This window comes from Pundamilia nyererei, unplaced genomic scaffold (assembly GCF_000239375.1).
Source record: "Pundamilia nyererei isolate P.nyererei 1_Seehausen unplaced genomic scaffold, PunNye1.0 scaffold00236, whole genome shotgun sequence".
NCBI lineage: Eukaryota > Metazoa > Chordata > Actinopteri > Cichliformes > Cichlidae > Pundamilia > Pundamilia nyererei.
The window spans coordinates 511,517-528,043 of NW_005187637.1; the positions used below are offsets into that span (position 1 = coordinate 511,517).

At 42.5% G+C, this 16,527-nt stretch overlaps 1 protein-coding gene across 3 annotated transcripts; it reads left to right on the forward strand.

The window, feature by feature from the left end:
* The first annotated feature begins 798 nt into the window (after positions 1-798).
* Positions 799-11,601, forward strand: brpf1 (bromodomain and PHD finger containing, 1). Of its 3 annotated transcripts, none has more exons than XM_013914901.1 (17): positions 799-1,024; positions 1,240-1,419; positions 2,203-2,990; positions 3,348-3,537; positions 3,629-3,916; positions 4,462-4,979; positions 5,373-5,562; positions 5,738-5,869; positions 6,047-6,175; positions 6,378-6,759; positions 7,319-7,627; positions 7,754-8,029; positions 8,118-8,265; positions 8,508-8,638; positions 9,378-9,493; positions 9,585-9,739; positions 10,470-11,601. In XM_013914901.1, the coding sequence occupies exons 3-17, from the start codon at positions 2,248-2,250 to the stop codon at positions 10,651-10,653; spliced, it is 3,891 nt and encodes a 1,296-aa protein (XP_013770355.1). In that variant the 5' UTR covers positions 799-1,024; positions 1,240-1,419; positions 2,203-2,247; the 3' UTR covers positions 10,654-11,601. The 3 variants fall into 3 exon arrangements, with proteins under 3 accessions (XP_013770355.1, XP_005749135.1, XP_005749133.1); XM_005749078.1 differs by having other exon boundaries at positions 1,240-1,370; XM_005749076.1 differs by lacking the exon at positions 1,240-1,419.
* The last annotated feature ends 4,926 nt before the right edge of the window (positions 11,602-16,527 follow it).

The window sequence follows — 16,527 nt, forward strand, 5'->3', positions numbered from 1 at the left end:
CTGCTTTGGTGAAATACTTCCAGTAGTAAGAGATTTCTGTTCTCTGTCATTTGTATCTGGTATGTTTTGTTCCACCTCCCTCGCTGCTAACTTACTGGAGAGCAGAGAAGGGAACAACTCTATGGCATATTCATTTGGATGCACTGATGAAATGAAGAGCTGATACACACAGAGGGGAAAGCAGCTCTGACACCTTCTCCCTCTGCTCATCTCGCTCTTCTGTGGACAACATTGCCCCCTGGTGAATATGCACTGGTTGTCAAAGGCTTGTATTCAAACTGTGGGATTGCTTTTTGCCTGCTGTATGTCCCACTGCATTACCCCACCCTATCCTGCTGCACTCTTATCACAGACTGTATGTTGAGAGAGAAATAAATATTTTATGCTTGATAGCATGTCTCGTTGTTATTTGCATTTTTAGTGTCTTCCGTGTATTTCATAAATAATTTGTTTACTTTTTGTAAGTAGCATGGAGTAAGAGTTTTCATTTTTATCATTTAAATTTGTAAATTTATAAATACTCAGAATTATATTATTATATTTTTACGACGGACAGGAAGTGTTTCTGTAAGGCTCGAGTTTTCACACCGTCGACGTCTTTGAACAGACGCCACAGATTCGCAACATACAGTACAAACCCTGGCAATGAAAATAAACACTTTAACAAACCCTTTAAAGAGATTAATTATATTACAAAATCTCGCTCAATATGTTCTAACAGGTTACAGTCAGGAAAGAAAGTGGAGAAATAAGACCCCGCTTTGTGTGGCGAATCTGTCGATCCGCATCTGTGTCGTAGCGTTACAGTAATGGTTGCCCCTTTTGTTCAACCGAGTTCCTGAATTATTCCCAACACAATGAAATTCTTTGGCTATTATATGGTTTCATGAAAACATTTTTTCTGTACCTACGCCTCTTCTGAGCTCTGTTGGGATTATTTAATGAATTAAAAATCAATCTACAACAACCGCTGTGAGCTGCTGTGAGGTTTCCGAAGCACGCAGGTCTCGAGGAACGTGGAGTAGTAAGTGTTTATAACGTTAGATCAGAAGTATTAGCTTTAAATGGCGAAAAGGGCCATGTTTGGCTAAAAAAGATCACACTAGATGACTGTGTGTGCATTTTTACAGTAATTGGTGTTATCCATAGTAACCCACCGTACTCCGACAACATGAACAGACCTTGGTGTTAGCCCTACTGCGGAAAAAAATAATCATGTCTGGCTGTTTCTCGTCACAGAGAAAACGATTTCGCTGATATTTTGGCTTAAAGGAGGAGAAGGAACGCTTTTGATGGACCTTAGTTTGATAAAGCCTCCACACATGCTCTTCAGGAAGCCAGGCTGTCATTTTGCCTCAGAAATTCACAGGGTGAGGTCATTGTGGAGGGAAACACTGGGGTCTGAACGGCCAGGCTGTGGTGTGTATAGCCCCAAACATTCACGTGTGTTTTATTTGCTTTAATATTAACTATACTGGAATGCGCTGTAATGGTTTGATTTGCGACGCTAGCGTTTGCCCAGGGGACACAACTACAGTTTGGCACTCTATTTAAACGTTACTGAGCTTGAATGAAATACCGAGCAAAGGTTACAATAAAAAATAAGAACAGTATCTAATAATAATGGCGACTAGCGTGGCTAGTTTGTAAGGTTACTTCATGTGCTGTAGGGTTATTCTCTTGAACTGTGCTTGTTTACGTAGTGGCCAGTGTTGTTGTTTGCTAGCTGCTGTTAGCCAGCAAGCTAACCGCAGCTTTGTTTTGGGGGGAATGCAGCAGCAAAATGCTAATGCTAACGTTAGCTGTGTTAAAATACACAAAGTTCATTTGTTAGCTTAGGAGGTAGAGGGTGGAAGGGTTCGAACGAGATAAAGGTTGAGTTCTTTCGTCAAGAACCGCAAATGAGCTCGGGTTTACAGCTGCCCAGCTGTAGCTGTTGCCGTTACTGTTTGCTGCTTGTATTACATGATTGTAGTTCTCAATGATCATAACAAACACGCTGAGCTTAGTGCACCTGTTACTGAATAACAGATCATAATTTGTTTGCTACCATCAGTGGTCACGTGATTGCACCATAACAGGTGCATTTCGTTGGTGTCTGGGGCTCTTTAAGGCAACTCTTGGGAGACAAGTGCCCAGTATCTGTTATGTGCGTTGTTTTTAACAAATATCGTTGTTCCCTGTTGTGCTAATGTGTTTCAGATGTAAACTTGAACACCATCTGTCCCAGCAGTGGCTGTTGGCACAATGGGGCTGGACTTTGACGTGAAGACATTCTGCCACAACCTGCGGGCCACTAAGCCCCCTTATGAGTGTCCCGTGGAGACTTGCCGTAAGGTCTACAAGAGCTACAGTGGCATTGAGTATCACCTTTACCACTATGACCATGACAACCCAACTCCTGCCCAGGCTGTGCCTCAGAAGAAGAGGAAGGGACGTCCTCCTCGTGCCTCGCTGACTGGTTCAGGAGATACGGATGATGGTGGGGGTAACGGAGGAGGAGGACTGGGTCATGGAGGGAACACGCCTGTTAGCCCCAACCGATCAGAACGCTCCCATTCCCCGGGGAGAGAGACCATGACATACGCCCAGGCACAGCGCATGGTGGAGGTGGAGATTCAAGGGCGCATTCACCGCATTAGCATCTTCGAGAATATAGATGTGGTGTCAGATGAAGACAGTGATGCAGAAGACGCTCCTCCATCTGGAACTGGTAGTAGTGGTGGCGGCATGTGTAATGGTAGTGACGGTGGAGCCGGGGGCAGCGAGTTAGGAGGGAGTGGCAAGGACCGCTCAGATATCCCATCTTCTAATGGGGGAAAATCCACACCAAAGACTGGGAAACATAAGAGCAAAGCCAAGAAGAAGGATGGCTTATCTCATCATCACAGCGCTCAGTCTGGTCCTGCAGTCAAGCTACCGGAGGCTGTGTTCAGAGAACTCGACCAAGACCGACCTGATGCCCCACCTCGGCCATTATCATACTACAGGTCTGCAAATAAATGTAGTCTTTTCATTCATATATGTATTATAAGCAGGATTGTTGAGAGGACCATCCATTTTAAAGCAAAAGCAGTTGGTAGTGAGTTATTTGAGTGTATATATAAGTTATTAAATACAATAAATATTTCCTGACCTAAATGTTTGATACAGTCCAGCCAGTCCCCACTTTATTAGCAGGGAAATTACTGATTACTGTGCTTCAGATTCATACTTTTCCATCATTATTCTTGTCTTTACACTGAATTACAATTGGCACCATAATGAATTATATTTTTTTGCGCGCTAAGTATTCTTTGCATGAATACGTCTTAATTTGACTCTTTTGTCTTTCTTTTTTACTCTAGGTACATTGATAAATCTGTGGAGGAGCTAGATGAGGAGGTAGAGTATGACATCGATGAGGAGGACTACATCTGGCTTGATATCATGAACGACAAGCGGCGGCGTGACGGTGTGACACCCATCCCTCAGGAGGTTTTTGAGTATCTCATGGACCGCTTAGAGAAGGAGTCATACTTTGAGAGTCACAATAAGGTACTTTAATCAGACAAAAGAGGGAGACGATGGTTCAAACTTGACATAAATGCTTTCATCTGTAATGTGTCCTTGTGCTCCTTTCTCTCAGGCGGACCCCAGTACCTTGATTGACGAAGATGCCGTCTGCTGCATCTGTAACGATGGAGAGTGTCAGAACAGCAACGTGATTTTGTTTTGCGACATGTGTAATTTGGCAGTACACCAGGAGTGCTATGGCGTTCCCTATATCCCGGAGGGCCAGTGGTTATGTCGCCGCTGCCTGCAGTCGCCGAGCAGAGCTGTGGACTGTGCTCTGTGCCCGAACAAAGGAGGTGCTTTCAAGCAGACAGACGACGCACGCTGGGCCCACGTAGTGTGCGCCCTCTGGATCCCAGAGGTAAATCCATATATGTTTGATTTGGAACAACATCACTATGCAGATATCGACAAACTGAATAAGCTCAACTCATCTGAGCCAGTTCACAGCCTTAGATCCTAGAAACTTAAATTTAAAGGTGCTCATGCTGTTTGCCATCAAAGCCCCTTGGCTTTAGAACAACCTGGCAGAGGAGATAAAGATTGTTTATCTGTGTTGCCTTTCCTTTTATATTTCAGCGATATTTACTATTATTAATTTACTGTCTATTGTAATTATTTTGTGCAACATCAGTCTGAGTTGACGTCAGTCTCGCTGTCATTTTTTAAACCCCCTATTTTAAAAGGGATATATAAAAAAAAAAAGAAAAAAAAAAGAAGAAGTTTATAATTATTATTGATATTACACAGTTAAAGACTGTGGGAATGTTAAACTTAACAGCCAGATAGATACTGTCTCAGTTGATGTACAGTGAAGCATGCTCAGTCAGTCTTGGGTTTTTATTTTTTATTTTTTAACTTTATAAACATCATCACAGTTAAATCAATTCTCCTGCCTTTCTGCAGGTCTGCTTTGCGAACACAGTCTTTCTGGAGCCGATCGATAGCATCGAGCACATCCCTCCAGCACGCTGGAAGCTCACCTGCTACATCTGCAAACAGCGTGGCTCGGGCGCCTGCATCCAGTGTCACAAAGCCAACTGTTACACAGCTTTCCATGTCACCTGTGCCCAGCAGGCAGGCCTCTATATGAAAATGGAGCCTGTAAGAGAGACTGGGGCCAACGGTACCTCTTTCAGCGTACGCAAGACGGCATACTGTGACATCCACACGCCCCCCGGTTCAGCACGTCCTTTAGGAGGAGTCGGTGGGGCCAGCATGGGGTCATCCAACAGCGAGGGCGAGCTGGAGGAGGATGACGAGCCTAGCATCGGCCATGATGATGACTCTAAGGGCTGGAGCTCTGAGCGGGTGAAGAGGGCAAAGGCCAAATCCAGGCTGAAGATGAAAAGAGCCAGAAAGATCTTAGCTGAGAGGAGAGCTGCTGCACCAGTGGTGTCAGTGCCCTGTATACCACCGCACAGGTAGGCCTGTACTTCACCTGCTCTGTCTGTGCGCCCAGTAAGCACATATATGCCTTTTGCTGTTAATAGAAAACTGTCCATGCAGCAGTATGTTGGGCAAAACAAATAAAGATATCATCACATACTTTTTTCTTTCTCGTCTATTTATACTATTTAATTTTGGTATTGTAAGACAATAATTTATGTCACATTGCATTATTTTACTTATTAGAAATGATGATTGTACATTCTGTTCTGTTTTGTTTCTGATTTAGACTGTAAATAATTTTAAATACCTTATCATTGTCTTTTGTGACATTTTGGTCTTAAAGGCTTTACCTTTGTTAGTGCGTTTGCAACATGCTTTACATTTACAACATGCTTAAGAGTTAAACAGTATTTGCTTCTCTGCAGGTTGAGCAAAATCACCAGCAACCTGACGGTACCCAGGAAAAGCCAATTCATGCAACGACTTCACAGCTACTGGACGCTGAAGAGGCAAAGTCGGAACGGTGTGCCTCTTTTGCGCCGGCTTCAGACACACTTACAGTCGCAGCGACACATTGACCCACTCCCACCACAGCCTGCGTCACAACCTTCCTCGGTAATTTCTGTTGCTGTGATTCTGTGTTTGTCTCATTCTGTTGTCTGATACCTGAAACACTTCGTTTAGCATCTGTTGTGTTGAAATGTGCTAAAAAATAAACAGACACGACTTGATACCTTTTAATGTAATTTGTTCTAACATGTTTATGGGATTGTGCACGTTAATGTTGCAGAGAGATAGCGAGGAGAAACAGACCGCTTTAAAGGAGCAGCTAAAAGCATGGCAGAGGCTGAGACACGACCTGGAAAGAGCGAGGCTACTGGTGGAGCTCATCCGAAAGAGGGAGAAGCTCAAGAGGGAGACGGTGAGATGTGAAGAATAGCAAGAGAGAGTTTTGTTTTGTTTCTTTTTTCTTTTGTTCAAGATATAGTGAGATTACAGAACAAAGAGCAATATGCATCTCCTTTCTGTAGATCAGGCTGTATACTTCTAACTGTGCACTACTTTGTTAGTTTATTGCTAAAAATGTGTCTGTTTTCAGATTAAAGTGCAGCAGATGGCGCTGGAGATGCAGCTGACTCCCTTCCTGGTGCTGTTGAGGAGTACCTTGGAACAGTTACAGGAGAGAGACACTAACAACTTTTTCACTGAGCCTGTGCCTCTGGCAGAGGTAAATGCAACATACTCGCAAGCACAAGAAATCTGATTATGTTCAGATACTTATATTTGACTCTTTTCTACTTTATGTCTGTATACTACGTACCTGGCATAATGTATTTTAGGCTTTCCTTCTTTCTTCTTCATTCACTGTACAAATATGATTGGATTTTTTTTAAATAGCTCGGTCTGCTCACTACTCCTTTGTCACCTAGGTGCCAGACTACCTGGACCATATTGACACTCCAATGGATTTTCAGACCATGTGGAACTTGCTGGAGTCTCACCGCTACCTCACTTTTGAGGCCTTTGAGGCCGATTTTGGGCTCATTGTCAACAACTGTCTCAAGTACAACGCCAAGGACACAGTCTTTTATCGCGCTGCCTTGCGGCTCAGAGAGATGGGCGGGGCTGTCATAAGAACAGCCAGGCGACAAGCCGAACGGATCGGCTTCGATTACGAGACCGGCATGCATCTACCACGAGAGCCAAGCCCGGACAGCCAGCGTGAGCAAGAGAGAGACAGAGAGCGGGAGAGGGAGCGAGAGCGCGACAGGGATAGAGAAAGAGATCGACCGTTGTCTTCTAATGAAGATGGTGAGTGTCTCTGACTGGGAGGTTCTTGGGAACCAATATAATTTTTTCCTCAAGCACCAGCTAAAGGAGAAGGAGGGAGAAAAAGATTTTAGATCATTAAAATGTATTTTTTGTCTAATTAATATGCTGTATGATACAGTGTTTTACAAAATACATTTTAAAAAAATTACATTTTAGGTTTACTGGAACATGGTTGCAGTGCTGTCCCTTGTCACAAAATAAAGGCTCAATGGTGAACAGTAACATACAATATGGTGCAGAGAAGTTCATGTTGCTACCACTAGGTGACGCTTGTAATTCATGCAGTTCCGTTTCAGTTGAGCTAAAACATCATCATACATCCTGTGTGCTTGTGTATGCTGGATTTGTGCTTTATGTTTAAAGCTTGATGTTGTCGTCTGTCTGGCTTCAAAGATGGTCTACCCCATATATAGTTAACCAGGAAACAAACCTACTTTTATATTTTCTGTTTCTGGCTATGTGTGACTGCTTTATAAGATTGCTTTTCTTTTCATTTCCAACATCTCTAACTGCTTCTCTTTCTGCTTGCCTTGCGCAGACCTGCTCCTGCCAGAGAACAGGCGGCGGTTACCTCTGGAAGAGCAGCTGCATTACCTGCAGTCCCGTCTCGATGAGGTCAGCTCAGGGAAGCATAGCATTGGCCAGTCTCGCAGAGCCAAGGCCCTAAGAAAGGAGATCAGTGTGATCAAAAGGAAGCTTGCACACCAGCGTGAAGGAGGCTCTGGCATGGGGGGCCGGGACTCTGTGGGCGGAGGAGACCGGAGTTCTTCTCTCCCCCATCACTCATCATCTGCAGGACACCATGATGAGGGGGGAGAGAGCAGCAGCCAGGAGATTGGTGGAAAGGGTGTGTCTAGGAAAATATTAGCACTAATGTCCGACATAACAACGAAAATGATATTAGCTGTTCAATAGCAGTCGAATAATAAGCATTTGCCTGTGTTTTAACATATAAACCTCTCTCCCTATCAAGATCTGAATGTGTCCTCATCCCTGACTCCAGAGGTGGGCCGTCGGACATCTGTCCTCTTCTCCAAGAAGAACCAAAAAATAGCTGGACCCCCCAAAAGGCCGGGGCGCCCACCCAAGAACAGGGATGCTGGTTATGGTGGGGCAGGAGTAAGTCAAAGTCCTGTTGGTCCCCCACAACTCCCCCTGCTGTCACCAAGCAGGCACAGGAAGCGTCCCCGCAGCCCTCACACCAGCTCCAGCTCTGACAGCGACAGTGACAATGATGACCTGCTGCCAGGTAAATTAGATGATTCGCAATAAACTTTTAACGTACAATAAATGCCAAGTCGCACCCTCACTCACTTGTTTCTATTTTCTTCCTTCAGGACTGCCAACTAATGGCTTTGATACAGGAAACCAACCAGTAACGGAAAGCTTCCGCGTGTACAGAAGTGAACCTCATCTCCCTCGTTCAAGCTCAGACTCTGAGTCCACAACCAGCAGCAGCAGCAGTGCAGCTTCAGACAGGACCAGGTGATTAATGCTTATGCCTGGTACTCTTAAAATTAGTTCTTTTACCAATTGACGTGAGCATAAGGTTTCATTTGCAGAAACAAACCCAGTGACTTAACAATCATCTCTCTTGAAATTTTATGACACCTTTAACACACAGTTTTAACTTTACAACAGAAACCCCCCCCTGCTTGAAGCATCCAGTTGTTGTAACACTTGTGATAAAGTTATATGCCTCTTGATAGCTCTGTTTTCTCTTGCAGCACGACTCCCTCTAAGCAGGGCAGAGGAAAGGCGTCGTTCTCACGCGCTTTCCAGGAAGATAGCAGTGAGGAAACATCAGGCACAGAAAATGATTCCTACTCAGTCGGTGGCTCGAGGGGTGTTTCACACCGTAAGCACATTTTTATAACCTCTAAGGCTCACGTAAAGCGCACACAGCTAGTTTCTATTTATTTAGATAGTGAGTGTTTTCTCAGAATCACCCAATATAGCTTTGCCTTTTCAGCCTGTAAATAATTTGGCATGATATTTTGTCTGATCGGAATCTGATTTTACTTGAAGCTTAAATACCCGTAAAGATATTACTGCAGATAAAAATATGCTAAACTTTTTTTTTTCCTCACACAATAATAGCCACAGAGATGTGACGGATAAGTCCTTATAGGAGAGAACGTCAGAGCAGAACATCATTTCTGCAATGTGGCTCTGATAGTGCTAAAGATAGCGTAAAACAGTGGGTGTATTTTAAAAAACGAAACATAAAAATAACACAACATTTTGAATTTTCCATCAGTTTCTTTGCTGTAATCTGTCACAGCCACCACATGTCAGCATAGCAGGACCTGTACTCCCTGTCTTGATAATGGGGAAAATGAAACATGGTCAAAGGAAGTGCCCTCCCTTCACTATGTCAAGCGTTATATTTGTGTAGCACCATTTGTTCAGGATACTCCGCTCAAACTGGAGAAGCTGTATCATTCCCCACCCAGGTGCATTAGGAGTTAACGTATTTTAAATTAAAGGGAAGTGTTTTGCACCAACAGTTGCTTAGAACAGTGTTATTGTGTGATAAAGTGTGTTTTTAACTAGAAGTGAGATTGCTTAACGGATGCTGTTTTCCCAACTCTCAGTGGTGCGTGGGCGGGACAGGTCAGGGTGCTGGATGGCCTCAGATGATTATTCTTCTCTGGAAGCTTTAGACCTGGTCTGGGCCAAGTGCAGAGGCTATCCTTCATATCCTGCTCTGGTGAGACACGGGCAAACAACACAAATAGCACAGACTACAGTCAAAATATGACTGGCTCTCTAAACCTCTGCATGCTACTGTTCGCTTGTAGATAATTGACCCAAAGATGCCCAGGGAGGGGGTGTTCCACCGAGGTGTCCCAATCCCTGTCCCCCCTCTGGATGTGCTGAAACTTGGGGAGCAAATGACCCAGGAGGCCAGGGAGCACCTGTTCCTGGTCCTCTTCTTTGACAACAAGAGAACATGGTTGGTTATCAAGTGATGTTTTTTGGGGGAGGTGACTCATTCTCAGAGTTCACCTCCATTTTTTTTTCCTGCTAATTCTTTGCTGATATGTTGTATTTTTATTTTAACACAATCAAGCAGCGTAAAGCAAAAATAAAACAAAACCTGCTACCAAAGGCAGCTTGTGATGTTACTGGATGTTTGCACACAAGTAGCTCTGTGGCAACAGTTCAAAGCAAACTGCAGCCTTTGTACGGAAGTGCAGCGACAGAACATTCAGCAGAAATGGGGCAAACGTGGTTTTTGATAATACGAGGGAAAGAACGTGTTATTTTAGGTCACTTTGTTCTCTGCAGTTACTTATGATCATGTTTTGCTAAGTTTGGAGAAATTTATAAAATTGATGAGCACAGCAGTTGTTAGGAGGCATCCAGGGTGCATAAACTCTGAAGTCAATCAAGAAATTAACGGACCATAGGAACCAATTACTCTTTAACTAAACAATAACTCTGTCTGGACTGACTGTGTCTAATCAAAGGGTTGCTGGTTCGATTTCTGGTTGTTCCTGTTGCATTCGTCGGAGTGTGAATGTTAAATAGAAAACACTAGCGTAGAAAAAAGTGCTTGTTTAAATGGGTGATTGAGGCTTATAGTATAAAAGGTAGAGAAGCGTTATATAAGAAGCCAGTCTGTTTAGCATTTACCAATGCATGTTTTTTTTAATGTTGTGCTTGTGCTTATGTGCTTGCAGGCAGTGGCTTCCGCGCTCTAAGCTGGTGCCTCTGGGCGTCGACCAAGAGCTGGACAAAGAGAAGATGCTCGAAGGCAGGAAGTCCAACATCCGCAAATCAGTGCAGGTGGCCTATCATCGTGCCATGCAGCACCGCAGCAAGGTGCAGGGGGACCCCAGCAGTGAAACTAGTGACAGTGACTGAACACAAACACACACGAACGCTAGAGAGCCCAGCCCTACATCATAGATTACAAAGAAGAAGAGGGAAATAAAACAGTGCCAGCAACAAGGAGTGGGGGGAAGAAAAAAAATCCACTATCTTGGCCCCGGGATATTCACACTCATGCACACTAAACCATATTTAATCCGACATGTAAAATATTGTATTTAAGAGAATTGATAAAAAAAGAAAAGAAAAGAAATGGAGAAATATGCTATGTTCAGAATCATGAATCGAAATATTCCTCGTATGTGGTCGATATATGTTTAATAACAAATGAGATGATGGTTTACAGACTCACAAAATGAACATAGTGTTATGCTATGAAGTATACACAACTGCCTTTCCCTGTTTTTGTTTTTTGTTCTTTTGGGGGGTTTTCCTCACACAGTCACACAGGTAATCTCATATGTAAACAGGGAAATGTGTGTCGTGTACGTCGAATGCACACACTGTGGATATTTCACAACGCCAGCACGTCTCTCACATTCATCATCCACCTCCGCAAAAGGAAAACGGTGACAGGCCTGGTGCTATTGTCGAAGTCATTTTTCAGAGGAGCACAAAGAGACTGTCGCAGCCCACTTTTGGGGCATACCAACGTTACTGTAATTTATTCTGCTGACTTCTCATTAACAAGGTCCACAAGCTTGTTTCGTCACGGACTACTTCTAATCACTCCACCTGCACTGAACATCACGGTGCAGTCTCTTTTGTCTGTCAGTACGTGTCCATCATGTTTCCTGTTTTTACGGTTTTGTTAAGATATGTACGTGTCACACAGGCCACTTGGTCAATGAATAATGAGGACTAAACTGAAACACACAATTGCCTCACTGTCTGTCTTAGTATCAGGCTGATGGCTTTAGAACTTTTATATAAGCAGATTGCATAACAATAGAGATTTAATAAAAAAAACAAAACAGAAAACAATTGAGTTTTTTAAAGTTTTGTGCTGTTTTTTGTGGTTCGTCTTGTTATTCCTTGTTCTCTGTTGTTCTGTGGAAATATTTCACTATGTTCAGCAGAAAATTCAGACCCTCCCATTACCTCTTTCCAGGGTAATCGTGAGTCATACATGCTTCTCATGGCCTGATGCATTCTGTCATTTTGTTAATAACTCAAGACAGACGGGGACGACTTATAAGATGAAAGATTTATGATCAACATTCATGACCAGTCAAGTGTTGTATTTGCTTTGAAACACTGCCAAGTGGGGGGGTGTTCGTGTCCGTGTTTGCTTAAGGGCTCAAGTCAACTCCTCTTCTGAAAGGGTAAACACTGGACATGTCACATCTGACACTTTCAAGATATGCTTTCCTCCTGAACTTTTCTTTGTTGTGTCTAAACAACTTAGACTTTCACAGTGCTAGTGAAGTGTTAAATGTGCACCTCCCATCTACTCGGTCCTCACACTGGTTCTGCAGGGTTTTTGTCTTTTCCTGTAAAGTGCCTTTCTGCTATATGATGCCAGACATACTATAGAGTGGTTTTGCTTGTTAAGACAGCCTTTCCACAACATCCATATCATGTTTTATCAATGTGCTTGTCTGTTTTCTTTTCTTTAAGGGTTTTTTGTTTTTTTTCTCAGAGGGCGTCAGGGCTTCAACGTTTTAAGTTCCTCAATGCTGGAACAAAACCATCTAACAGATAATATAATAACAACAATTTTTCAAGTTTAAAATAGTGCTTGAAGGTATTAGGGAAAGATGCAGGATGTCACAAAGACGCCCTGTTCTGTGCATTTCATCTAAAAACACCCTTAAACATGGCCGTTTCAGGGTGTTTTTAGATGAACAATTCTGAGATGTAGGCTATATTGAAGCACCAGCAGTCGCCTGATGTTGAGGTTTCCTCGTGACTTCACTTTGTGCCTTCATTTAAGCCACGTTTCTCATAAGGTGGTTGTTTTGACATTTTCAGTTGTCATGTGAGTTCACTCGACAACCAGTGTGACTTTTCTCGACCCAAGTCAGAGTTTTTAATCACTCTTTCCAGACATTGTAAAGATTCCCCACCCGACTCTGAGAACCCACTCACCACACAGTTTATATCTTGTGATTTGCATTTGAGAAGACACACCTCTCTGAAGACGTCTTGTTTCCGGCTCTGAGCAAGTGAGTGGAAAGTACTGATAAGCATCACAAGCATTTCAGCAGAGCACACTTAACAGGGGAGGTGACCTCACAGTGATGTGGAAACCTTTTTTTCTCTCTCTATGAACTCTAACCCCCCTTAGATTTCCGCTCTAACTGTAATTACAGCATTTTGTCTTTTTAAGCACATCTATAGTTTTAGTATGATTATAAATTTAGATTTTAAAAGACGAATTAACCCACAAACCACAACCGCTGATTAATCTAGAGCATTTGATCTTTGGGTGTATTTATCTGAACAGTCAACATGATAAGAGATAATCTACAGCAGTGAGGAAGGATCATTTGCATCCATACCTACTAAAGATAGTTATTTTAAGGTTTGTGGGGTTTTTTGTAAGTAGACCACAGCTTGTGAGGCTGCTTGTGAAACCATAGAGAGTGACAGCTAAACAGTAATGCTGCACGTCTAAGCTGAGCAAATAATTATGCTTACCTTTTCACCATCATACTTTAGAAACACAAAGTACAACCAATGCTGTTGTGAAATTTAAAAGCATTGCCCATATTGTGGCCCCAGATGAAAAGGTAGCAAAACACATTATTCTTTGAACCCAGTAATGAATGCTTGTGCCACATCTGCCCGATAGTTAAGGGAATTTTCATTAAGAATCCGGCTCCTCATGGCATTAGCAGCATTTTACTAAATTGGTGGACTGAAACACTCTTATTGCCACCCTCAGAGGCATAAAGAGGTTCTTCCGATATACAGTGGAGGGTGTAATTTGATCCATTACTGAAGTTGTAAGGTTGCTCATTTCCCAAGAAATAAACAGTCAAAATTTAATGTGGATTTTGTTTTAGTGGAGTGAGATGGGATACAAAAAATTTCAAAAAAATATACCATTACACGAAAGTTTTACGGTAGATAGATTTGCATGTCAGTGAGTGAAATTAGTATTTGACGCCCTACAACTCAGCCACAGTTCTGGTGCACGTGCATCGGCTGTGCTCCGACGTAGCACAGTGATATCAATCAATCAGTCAATCTAAGATACTCCTGATCTTTACTCGTGTGTATAAATCGCACCCATCCAAAGAATCAATTTCTCCCATTCCAATCTCTCCAGGCCAAAGAGCCGTCAATGGACGTCAAGGACAAGATTGTAGAGCTGCACAAGGTTAAACTGGGCCATAAGACCATCAGCAAGAAGCTTGGTGAGAAGGTGGTGGAATCATTTGGTCTGGAGCTATATGCAAGATCTTGTGTTAATCACCTAAAGGCAGTTGGGAAGACAGCCACCAAGATCACCATTGGCTGACTTGCAAATCAATTTATAACATATATTTAATGTTGGGGGTTTTTTTCTGGATTTTTGATTGATTTTCTGTTTCTATTTATTAAAATGAACCAAACTTGATATGATGTGATCAAACTTGATAATTCAGCAGGGGAATAAATAATTATTTACCTCACTGTTTAGCAAACTGCCAACCTGAAATACCAAAGAAAACCCTTGAATGTGTAGCTTAGCATCTAGCTCTTGATGCCAAAGTGACCCGTTTGTAAAGAAATATTGCACCTCATCCAAATCAAGATTTAGCTGATGCTTCTTTGTAAACAAACTATTGTAAGTTTATGTGGGCATGTCTCTATCAGATCTGTACATCAAGGTACTTTCTTACCATAACCTGAAGGAATAAGTCCATATGACTCTGCCGCTCCATAAATGTTGTTCTTTTAATCTTTTTTTTGTTTTGGCTGTATACTTTGCTCACGTACACATCCATGTATCATACTGCAGAAACTATATTTATTTTGGGTTGAAGTGTTTACACTAAGATGTGACCAAACTTCAATGTGAGTAGTCTGTCTCGTTGTTCTCCCACAAAGCTGTCATTAGTGTTGGTCCAGGTCAACTGCTGTATTCACCGCTTCTCCAGTCTGACCCTCAGAGGCTTCCTTCAGAGCTGCCACAGGTCTTTGGGCGTCTGTCATAGCTGGTGTTCTTTGAATTGATCTATCAGATTTTGACACACCGTTTGCTTACTGCTGCCACATAAGCTTTTCATTAGTTTAGTAACGGATTAGACTCACATGCAATAGACTGGCAACCTGTCCAGGATGTAGCCCGCCTCTCGTCTCTCTCGCCTCTGGGACTGTTGGGATAGTGTCCAGGTTCCCGCTCCCCATTTTGATGAAATGGATAAGTGAGTGGATACTTGCTTGGATTCCAGGTGGTACTCACTGACTTCTAAATGTTTGCACATTATTATCCTTGTGCTTTTCAGTCACATGTTCCTTTACCTTTATTGTGTAGGTTATGTCTTAATAGGCACCCTGCAGGCGTGGACCTCCATGATCAAAGGCAGGGACAGACTTTTGTAACTGTTACGGCCAGGCGGAGAACTACAATGGAAGAGAAACTGATGTCTCATTAATGTTTTCAGAATCAGAATCAGAAAGACTTTATTTATCCCCAAGGGGCAATTAAGATACAACAGAGCAGCATGACGTTGAAGATAAGGACAGGGCATAAACAGGCTATAAGTGTGAGATATTAAATACACACAGAATATACAGTATACACACAGTTTTAAAATTACACAGTTTTAAAATTAAAGTATCTGAATAGGTGAATAAATGACTTTAAGTGACTAAAAGTGAATAAAGTGTCGGCAGTATAAAAAGAGTGTAGAGTAGTTGAAGTTTCTGGTGTGGGAAATGGTCTTATCGGCTGGAGAGTGGCTTCGGGGACAAAGGTGGCTCTCCTCCTCTCAGTCCTGCAGGAAATGCAGCGGAGGCGGCGCCCAGAGAGGAGCCATTGGAATGCAGGGTGAAGAATATGAGAGGGGTCATTTTGGTTTTGCTTCCTTCTTCTGGTTTGTTTATTTTTTTACCATTGTCATTTTCTACTTATATATACATACATATATAAAAGTGCCCCATGGGCTCTGATGCTGTGCACCAACACCACCTCTGCATGCCTTCCATCGCTCTATAAATATTCTCTGTGGTCCACTTCTTTCCTCTCTTGTCCACTCACCCCCACCCCCCACCCCACCCCCCATAACTTTGATGCTTTTTCAGTATTTTTACTTACTGCAGTTGACAGCAATAGTTGTCTCAATGTGCTTTGTATTGTAAAGTATATAAGTCCTGTGATATTAAAAGGAAGGCCCCAGCAATTCCTAAAACACTTGGTGATGGTGGAGAGAAAGATCTCTCTTTTAATAGGAATATATCTGTGATAGAACCGGGCTCAGAGAGCAGCAGGCAACTGCTGAGACCTGTTGGGAGGTGAGAGGAAAGAGAAGTGAGACAAAGAGTGCATAGAAAGACAAGCAGGAGGCATAGGAGAGAGTAGACCAAAGCTTATGACATGCAGTGCTGTATGAATATAGGGGAATGGAAAGAAAAAGAATATGGGAGTGCTTATGCAACATGGAGAGGGATGATTTAGGCTCACTTGATCCAACCCCAACTATAAGAGTTAGAAAAAAGAAACGTTTAAGGTCTAATGTAAAGTAGTGAAGTTGTTTGAAGTCTCTGTCTCCCACTGTACTTTTAAAAAAATAGTATTTTAAAGTTTTTACGTTAAATTCTAAGGTTGACTGGATTTTCTTTGATACTACAAATTGTTAGTTGCCATAAAAACTGTTTTTATTCAATTTAATATAAAGTGATAAAACAGAGGCGACTCTCCATATCAATTTCTGAAAGCAGTGGATTATCCTTAAATATATATTTTGATATAAC

Coding starts and splice junctions, on each gene's coding strand:
- brpf1 (XM_013914901.1), top strand. CDS start 2,248: ATGGGGCTGGACTTTGACGTGAAGACATTCTGCCACAACCTGCGGGCC. Junction 3,917..4,461: donor GCGCCCTCTGGATCCCAGAG/GTAAATCCATAT, acceptor GCCTTTCTGCAG/GTCTGCTTTGCGAACACAGT. Junction 7,628..7,753: donor CCAGGAGATTGGTGGAAAGG/GTGTGTCTAGGA, acceptor CTCCCTATCAAG/ATCTGAATGTGTCCTCATCC.